Consider the following 8,251-nt stretch of genomic DNA (forward strand, 5'->3'; position numbering starts at 1 on the left):
CAGCCCCGTGGGTACCCCGCCGCCCCTCCCGGCCCCACAGGACCCCGATGCTCTCAAGAACGGTTTATTGAGATGTGGGTAACGTGAGATAACAGCGTGGCATCGCTCCGCATCATGGTCCCACGGCAACCCCGGGCAGCACCGGTCCTGCGGGAGTGCCGTGCCCCCAGGGCGCGCTCAGAAGGCCGTCTCCTGCAGCGCATAGGCGGGTGGCCCGTAGCCCTGATCCTCGGCGTCATCCCGTGGCGCAGCGCCCAGCCCGTTGGGAACATGCTTCTCGGTTGTGGGTGATGGGTGGGGGGCTTCCTGCGGGCACATGGTGGATGGGGGGGGGGGGCAGCGGGGCTGTGCACAGCCCTCCCCCAACCACACCGGTGCCCCCCGTCCCGCTGCGAGGTGCTCACCTGTGTGGGGAAGCGCACCCCGCAGCACAGCCACTGCCGGTAGCGGGCGGGCAGGCAGCACAGCAGCCGTGGCAGCACCGGGAAAATGGTGCGGGGATCCACAGCAGAGGGCGGTGTGGGACCTGGGGAGGGCCTTAGGGGTGAGAGGGATGCAGGGGGAGAGCAACACCCGGCCCCAAATCCTGCACCCACCAGTGAGCAGGCTGACCAGGAGCCCCACCACGATGACGGTAGTGGAGTTGTGGGCGCTGTACCACATATAGGAGAGGCTGTAAAACTTCTGCAGGCCTGTGGGGCTGGGGGGGAAGGGAGGTGATGAGGAGGGGGCCAAGCCAGACCCCCCACAGACCACCTCCATCAGCCCCATGTTGCTCACCTAGGGGGGGGTGTCGTGGAGGTGAGCAGCGTGGTAGCGATCGTGGCTGGTGTGGTCAAGTTGATTGGGGGGGGCACAGTGCTGTTAGCCAGGGGGGCGGCCCCCCCCATGTTGGCCACCAGGCTGCCGATGCCCACCCAGAAGGCCATGGCCAGCCCGGCCAGCAGTCCCACCACTGCACCCTGTGGGGGGAGAGGCACTCAGCCCCTTGGCGGCACCTGACAGGGTATCTGTGGGGGGGGAAAAGGGGGTCCAGGGTACTCACTGTGGGGTTGGCACAGGGAAAGAACATCCCCAGGCAGAAGAGCCCCAGCAGCGGCCCCCCCACCATGCCGAAGATACTGATGGCCGCCTGCAGGGAGATGGCACCGTTTTGGGGCCGAGGGGGGAAAACAGGGACTGAGAGGCCAGGGGTGTCCTCAGCACCCCATCCCCTACCTGCAGCACAGGGCCCAGCATAGAAGACACGTAAGCCATTCCCAGGCACAGGAGCCCGTAGCAAAAAGCTGTGGAGGGATGGATGGATGGATGGATGGATGGATGGATGGATGGATGGACGGACGGAGGGGTTTCAGGGCCCAGCCAGGACCCTGCTGCCCCCCCCCTCCAGTCCCCCTGCTCACCCAGGATCTTGGAGATCAGCGTGGCACGGGACTCTGATAGCCCAGGGCAGTGCGGCCGCACCAGGTCCTCCATCGTCACCGTCGCCAGCGAGTTGAAGGCAGAGGAGATGGTGCTAGGGGGAGGAAGAGGGAAGGGAGGAGCGGGAGGGTTCAGTCATGCCCTCAGCCCACAGTCCCCCGTTATGGCACCCACCTGAGCGAGCCACTGAAGAGACAGGCGACAAAGAGGCCAGGCAGCCCCGGCAGGTCCCGCAGCACGTCCATCACAAAGTACAGCACCAGCTGTGGGGGGCACAGGGTAAGTGTGGCATTGGTGGGGGGACGATGACGCAGGATGGGGGAGCGCTGCACCCACCTGGTCAGAGGAGATGTGGGTGCCACTGGGGACCAGTGGGTGCTCGCGGTCATAGACAAACATGACAAGGCCGGTGAGGCAGCTGAGGCACAGAATGATCTGCTGGCAGGGGAAGACGGCGTAGCAGGAGCTGCGGGCACCAGAGGAGCGTCAGAAGTGGGCAGAGAGGGGGAGGAGGTCCCCACATGCCCCCACACCACTCACAGCACCGCCTGCCTCTCGCTGCGGGAGCTCAGGTAGCGCTGCACCTGCGCCTGGTTCACGCCATACAGCGACAGCATCATGAAGACCCCCCCGAAAGCCAGCGTCCAGAAGGTGTGCCGCACGTAGGGATCGGGGTCCAGGCTGCGGGGTTAGGTACAGTCACGGCCGTGCCGGCATCCCATTCTCCTCCCATGTGCATGTCCCAGCTTTGCTGCTGTCCCCATCCCAGCCCTGCAGCTCACTCGATGCTGGAGATCTTGCCCTGCTGCTCAGCCACATGCCACACGCGGGCCATGCCCCCCACGCGCCGTGCGCCCACCACGATGACAGCCAGCTGCCCCGCAAACATGACCAGAGTTTGGAACACGTCGGTCCAGATGACGGCTTTCAGCCCTCCCTGCAGAGGGACACAGCTGTCATTGCTGCCACTTTAGAAACTGGGCACACCACGTGGCATGGTGACAGCACTCACCAGTGTAGTGTACAACGTGCAGACAAGCCCGATGGTGAGCACTGCGCTCCAGAGGTCAAAGCCTGTCACTGGGTGCCATTAAGGAGGGATGAGGATGATAGGCACTACACCATCCCTACCCTAGCCACCCCACTGAGCCCTTACCTGCATTGAGTGCCAGAGCGGGAGCGTAGAGCACCACTCCCATGTAGATGACCTGTAGGGACAGAGAGCTGCAGCCCCCCCTGCATACTCCATCCCCAGGACCCCAAACCCAGCCCTTACCATCTGGAAGATGAAGGTGATGGTGCCGAAGATGCGCACGGTCTTGTTGAAGCGCAGCTCCAAGTACTGGAAGGGGGAGGGGGAAGGAAGAAATGGATGGGGTCAGGGATGCAGCCCCACCCCGATGCGGGGCACGAGGGGCAGGAAACCCCCTTGCCGCTCACCTCGTAGGTGCTGGTGATCTGCAGGCGGTAGAAGACGGGGATGAAGACGTGCGCGGGGATGAGCAGCCCCAGGAAGTAGGAGCAGCCCAGGAACCAGTACTCGGTGCCGAATCGATAGATCTCTGCCGGCACCCCCAGGATGGCCACCGCAGATTGGAACGTGGCCAGCAGGGAGAGGGCAACGGGAAAAAAGCCCATGCTGCGGTTGGCCAGCAGGAATTCCTGCACCGTGCGCTGCCGCCCGCCGCTCAGCGCATAGAACAGCCCGATGGCCGCTGACAGCACCAGCAGCAGCACGAAGATGCTGTAGTCCGCCGTTGAGAACTCCATGGTGAGTGTCCGCCGCCGCCCCGCCGCCACCCCCACTTTTCCGGTTCATGGGCGGAGGGACCTGGCCGGCAGCGCCCGGCGCTGCGGGAGGTGGCGACGGTGGATCCGGCCCCGCTCGTCCTCGCGGGACCTTCGCTCCAAAGCTCTCGGCCCGCCTCAAGGACCTAGGGGGGGGGACGCACCCGGGGGGGGTCACCGCAGCCTTCTCTTCCCCGCTCCCCCGCGGCTCGACCCCGGGCCAAAGCGAACTCGGCAGCCCCGCCCAGCGCCGACCCCAACTCCGCAGCCGGCAAGACCGGCAAGGCGGGATCCGGACGGGCAGGCTCCGTGCGGGCCGAACCCGCCGCTCTTCCCGCACTTGGGCAGGCTCACCCCCATATGGGGCCGCGCGATGACGGGGCGGGCGGCGCTGATCCCAACAGGAATGCGGCTGGATTAGCCCCACGCTGCCGTGCCCGGAGCGAGGAGCAGCGGTTGGCGGTGCTGAAAGGAGGCGAGAGGGCAGCGCTGCCCGCCCCGCCCGCACAGCGGGCATGGTCCAAGGTCACCCGCCACGCGCTGAGACACAACAAGGGGCAATCCCCCTCCTACCCCCCCGCCGCATTCCTGGCCCGATGCCCCGGCATTCCCCAACGGTGCTCTGCCCCCCCGGGCTCTGGGTCCTACGCGTATCCCGTGCCGGCAGCAGCGTCCCGCGGTATCCCCGTGTCCCCACACTGCCCTCCGGTGTCCCCATGTCCCCCGCACGGTTCCCCGTGTCCCGGTGCCCCTCTGAACCCCAGGCCATAACTGCGCTCCCTGTACTGCTGAGTTCCCGTGCCCCCTCACTGCCTCCCCGTGTTCCCACGTGCCGGCACTACCCCCCGTGTCCCGGTGCCCCCACGACCCCAGGCCAATACCCCGCTCCCCTCCTTACTCCTTTGCCCCGCTGCCCGCAACCTGAAGATCCCCCGCGATCCCCCCCGTGCCCCCTATCCCGCCTCCCGGTCCTCATCCCCTGCCCGAGCCCCGGTTTCCCGATCTCCCGGTTCCCCGGAACATTATGGCCCCGCACGCCCCCCGCGCCGTGCTCCGGCGCTGCGTGCTGCGTGCTGCGCACATCCCCGCTCCGCGCCGCCACCACCATCACCACTCACCGGGCGGTTGCCCGGCCCAGCCCACGTGCGCCTGAAGCGCCGCGGCGCACACTGATGACGTCACGCCGCCGAGCATCACCTCACCTCCAGCCCGGCTCCCCGCGCGCCTCAATGCCGTCAGCGTCCTTTCGTCCAATCCCGTGCGTGGAACGCGTCACGTGGCGCCGCCGAGGTCGGGTCGCCGCGCTTCGGCACCTGCGGAGCACTACGGTCCCGGTGGGTGCGCTCCGTTAATGGCTGAGCCATTGGCCGCACCGTGCGGTCGTTCCGCCCGGCCGCGCCCCGCCCCGCTGCCAGGAGGAGCCCATCCGGGGGCGGCCTCGGGGCGGGGCGGGGCTGCGGCCTCCCTTCTGCTGCTGCTGCTGCTGCCGTTGCCCGGGGCCGGGGGAATCCCAACGCTGCTGTGCGGGAGCTGTCCGGGGCCGCCGAGCAACGGCTCCGTCGTGTCACAGTACTGCGCCTCCAGGGCCGACACGGAGCTGTGGGGCCGCTGCTGCGTGGGGCGGGCATCCGGGCGGCAGCAGCTGCTGGGGTACGGCTGTAGGGATGGGGGGATAATGGGTGTGGGGTGCGCTATGGGTATTGGGTGCGGTACAGGGCGTGGGGGTGGGGTGGTGTGGGCCAGGGGTGTGAGTATGGCCGAGGAGTATGGGAGCGGAACGAGGGAACACGGGGCTCCCGGTGCTGCCCTCCCCAGGTTGGACCTCAGCAACTGTGCCCTGCAGACCCTCCCCAGTGCCTTCAGCGAGGCTGCGGCTGCCGTCGTGCTGTGAGTGCTGAGGGAAGGGGGAGGTGTGCGGGTGGGGCACGGCTGCCCGTCCCACCCTGAGGTGTCCCTCCTGGCCCCGGGGTGCAGTCGGTGTGATGCGTTGGTAGGGACCTGACGGAGAACCCGCTGCCGGCGCTCCCTGCTGACTCCTTCTTGGGCTTCACACAGCTGCAGCAACTGTGAGTATTGGGGTTGGGTGGGGGATCCTGGGGCCGTACGCGGTGCTGAGCTCTGGTTTGCAGCGTGGTGCCGCTGGCAGTACCGTGCCCAGGTGGCAGTGGTGCATGGGAGGAGGTGACGACGTATGGCAGCGGCCGCCTGTGCCGGGGCCAGAGGAACCCTTGCAACGGCTCTGAGGAGCTCGGTAGGTTGGAGGGCTCTCCCAGCCATGGCCCTGCACGGGGGCACGGCGTGGCACGAGACAGGACAGCCCGTGACCCCATGCTGCCCAGCAGCCCCGCTGTGCCCTGAGAATGCTGCCTGTGCCCCGGACGGCCCCGGCCTCTCACAGTGCCTCTGTGCCAGCCCCTTCCACGGCTACAAGTGTCTGCGGCAGGTGGGTGCGTGGGGCCAGGGGTGCACAGAATGGCTCAGAGAGGGCAGTGACCTCACCGTGCTCACTTTACAGGGCGCCTTCCCCGTGCCGCTCTTCTGCAGCGTGCTGGGGACGGTGACAGCAGCACTGAGCCTCACATTATGGGGCACCCAGCGCCGGCACGCTGCAGGGCCGTGACCGGGATTGGAGAAGAGGTGTGGGATGCGACCACACCGCGGGGAAACGGGCAGAATAAAGTGCGCGCGGTTGTGAGCCTGTGTGTCTGCTCTGCTGCTGGCGCTGCGTGGGGGCAGGATTGGCGGATTGGCTTCACAGTGCCCGGTCCTCCAGCATCGGTTCGGCCGGGCTGTGCGGGAGCGGAGGGGACCGAAAGGAAAGCCCGCGGTCGGAGGTGTGATGGGGGGGGGGGGGGGGAGGGCTATGCAAATCGCGCTCCGCCCACAGGGGTGCACAGGTAGTAACTCTGTGCGCGTGAGGGTGGGGTAGAGTGGAAACGGGCGGATCTATGCAAATAAAAAAAGCGCGCGGCATGCCGGGAGTGTGCTGCACCAGAAACGAAACACGCGTGAAGCCCTTTGGAACTTGAGTGGGCCGCGATGTGGGGTCACGGAGAGGCGGAGTGGAACGGAGCAGCTGCGTAGTTTGGGAAGCGGGTCGCCGTGCGGTGCGGGCTGGTGGCGGGGCGTGGGGAGCGGGGCGTTGGAGGAGCCAAGCATACTTACCTGGCAGGGGAGACACCATGATCAGGCAGGTGGTTTTCCCAGGGCGAGGCTCATCCCCTGCACTCCGGGTGTGCTGACCCCTGCGATTTCCCCAAATGCGGGAAACTCGACTGCATAATTTGTGGTAGTGGGGGACTGCGTTCGCGCTCTCCCCTGGTCATGTGGTACAACAACAGATTGAGTCGTTTTACTCCGCGCTCGTGCCGCGCCGTGCCGTGCAGCTACAACGGATCCGTGTCGCGGTGCTGCCGGGCTCGCGCCTCGTTCCATTGCGCTGCCGCTCCGCTCGCTCTCTGCGGGGACGTCGCAGCGGCGGGATCGGAAAGGCGAGTGGGGAACAGCCCGGCAGTGTCAGCGGGGAACGGAACCCGTCATCGGGATGGAAAAGCGCCGCGTGCGGGGCTGTGGACGGCCGCAGCGCGGGAGAGCGGCGAGTGCGGGAGAGGCGGGGCGGGAAGCTGAGGCGTGCGGTGTGCGCGGAGTGGGGGCGAACGGGAACGGAGAGTTGAGTGGGAGATGAAGAGGTGCGGAGAGACGGGAAACTTACGGGGAAACTGCAAGCAGCGCGGGATAGAACGGCGGGCGCACGGAGCGACAGAGCGCTGCGGCGAACAACAAGGAGAAAGCGACTCAGTCTGCTGTTGTACCGCATGACCAGGGGAGAGCGCGAACGCAGTCCCCCACTACCACAAATTATGCAGTCGAGTTTCCCGCATTTGGGGAAATCGCAGGGGTCAGCACACCCGGAGTGCAGGGGATGAGCCTCGCCCTGGGAAAACCACCTGCCTGATCATGGTGTCTCCCCTGCCAGGTAAGTATGCTTGGCTCCTCCAACGCCCCGCTCCCCACGCCCCGCCACCAGCCCGCACCGCACGGAGCTCGCCGTTCCCAACCAACCACCCACCCCTGCGCCTCGCCCAACTCCGCACCCCTCCTGCATCCCTGCGTCAGGGACCACGCTATGCCACTGGGCTCCACACGCGTTCCATTTTCTATTTAGCGCGCCCCGGCATGCCGTGCGCGGATGGATCAGCATACTGATCTGCATGGCCCCGCCTACCCACTTCCCGCCCTCATCACGCTCTCACGGCGCGCTGCTTTCCTCCGCCACGCCCCCGCTCGTCGCACGGCCCCACCCCTGGTAGCCGGAAGCCAGTCGCCTCGCGCCACCTGTATGGTGTTGCCCCACTTCCGGTTCACCTCCACTTCCGTCCCGCTCCTCTGGTTGCGTTACCCCGCTCGGCGGTTGGGGGCGCTGTGGTTCGGGTGTCATAGCGGGCTCACGGTCGGTCCATGCTCTGGAGCGGCAATGTTGGGCAGTCCGGCGGGATGGGGCGGGGTCATGCAGATTAGTATGTAGATCAGTATGCTGATCGCTCCGCACGCGGTATGCCGGGAGCACTAATAGGAAACGGAACGGACGTAGAGCTCCGTAGAACTTGCGTGGGACGCGGCGCGGGGCTTGGAGAGGAGCTCGGAGTTGGGCGGGGAGCAGAGTGGGGAGAGTGGTGTGGAACGGCGGGTCGCCGTGCGGTGCGGGCTGGTGGCGGGGCGTGGGGAGCGGGGCGTTGGACGAACCAAGCATACTTACCTGGCAGGGGAGACACCATGATCAGGCAGGTGGTTTTCCCAGGGCGAGGCTCATCCCCTGCACTCCGGGTGTGCTGACCCCTGCGATTTCCCCAAATGCGGGAAACTCGACTGCATAATTTGTGGTAGTGGGGGACTGCGTTCGCGCTCTCCCCTGGTCATGCGGTACAACAGCAGATTGAGTTGATTTTTACCTTTATCTACACAACAGCGCCGTTTACCCCCGGGTCCATTCGCTCCCGTCCCGCGCTGCTCAGTTTTTTCTGCTCTCTTTTCCCGCCCAACC

General features: G+C 66.6%; 2 protein-coding genes and 3 non-coding genes across 7 annotated transcripts; 3 read left to right on the forward strand and 2 right to left on the reverse strand.

The window, feature by feature from the left end:
* Positions 1–48: 48 nt before the first annotated feature.
* On the reverse strand, positions 49–4,534 carry SLC5A6 (solute carrier family 5 member 6). Of its 2 annotated transcripts, XM_052685282.1 has the most exons (16): positions 4,413–4,534; positions 2,863–3,356; positions 2,699–2,764; positions 2,579–2,630; positions 2,435–2,502; positions 2,205–2,359; positions 1,963–2,103; positions 1,759–1,888; positions 1,597–1,685; positions 1,404–1,516; positions 1,219–1,286; positions 1,046–1,132; positions 781–962; positions 597–700; positions 405–526; positions 49–306 (listed from the first exon to the last, which is right to left on the reverse strand). In XM_052685282.1, the coding sequence occupies exons 2-16, from the start codon at positions 3,190–3,192 to the stop codon at positions 178–180; spliced, it is 1,836 nt and encodes a 611-aa protein (XP_052541242.1). In that variant the 5' UTR covers positions 3,193–3,356; positions 4,413–4,534; the 3' UTR covers positions 49–177. The 2 variants fall into 2 exon arrangements, with proteins under 2 accessions (XP_052541242.1, XP_052541251.1); XM_052685291.1 differs by lacking the exon at positions 4,413–4,534 and having other exon boundaries at positions 2,863–3,720.
* Positions 4,535–4,546: 12 nt separating this feature from the next.
* ATRAID (all-trans retinoic acid induced differentiation factor) lies at positions 4,547–5,913 on the forward strand. Of its 2 annotated transcripts, none has more exons than XM_052685304.1 (6): positions 4,547–4,860; positions 5,026–5,097; positions 5,205–5,276; positions 5,340–5,461; positions 5,550–5,653; positions 5,726–5,913. In XM_052685304.1, exons 1-6 carry the CDS (start codon positions 4,562–4,564, stop codon positions 5,828–5,830), a joined length of 774 nt encoding a protein of 257 aa, XP_052541264.1. In that variant the 5' UTR covers positions 4,547–4,561; the 3' UTR covers positions 5,831–5,913. The 2 variants fall into 2 exon arrangements, with proteins under 2 accessions (XP_052541264.1, XP_052541274.1); XM_052685314.1 differs by having other exon boundaries at positions 5,553–5,653.
* A 454-nt stretch (positions 5,914–6,367) lies between these two features.
* Positions 6,368–6,531, forward strand: LOC128090281 (U1 spliceosomal RNA). The gene has a single exon (XR_008210895.1). It is a non-coding gene; the product is annotated as a U1 spliceosomal RNA (small nuclear RNA).
* Positions 6,532–7,030: 499 nt separating this feature from the next.
* LOC128090282 (U1 spliceosomal RNA) lies at positions 7,031–7,194 on the reverse strand. The gene has a single exon (XR_008210896.1). It is a non-coding gene; the product is annotated as a U1 spliceosomal RNA (small nuclear RNA).
* Positions 7,195–7,958: 764 nt separating this feature from the next.
* Positions 7,959–8,122, forward strand: LOC128090164 (U1 spliceosomal RNA). Its single transcript, XR_008210823.1, has one exon. It is a non-coding gene; the product is annotated as a U1 spliceosomal RNA (small nuclear RNA).
* The last annotated feature ends 129 nt before the right edge of the window (positions 8,123–8,251 follow it).

This window comes from Tympanuchus pallidicinctus, unplaced genomic scaffold (assembly GCF_026119805.1).
Source record: "Tympanuchus pallidicinctus isolate F22 unplaced genomic scaffold, pur_lepc_1.0 scaffold1, whole genome shotgun sequence".
NCBI lineage: Eukaryota > Metazoa > Chordata > Aves > Galliformes > Phasianidae > Tympanuchus > Tympanuchus pallidicinctus.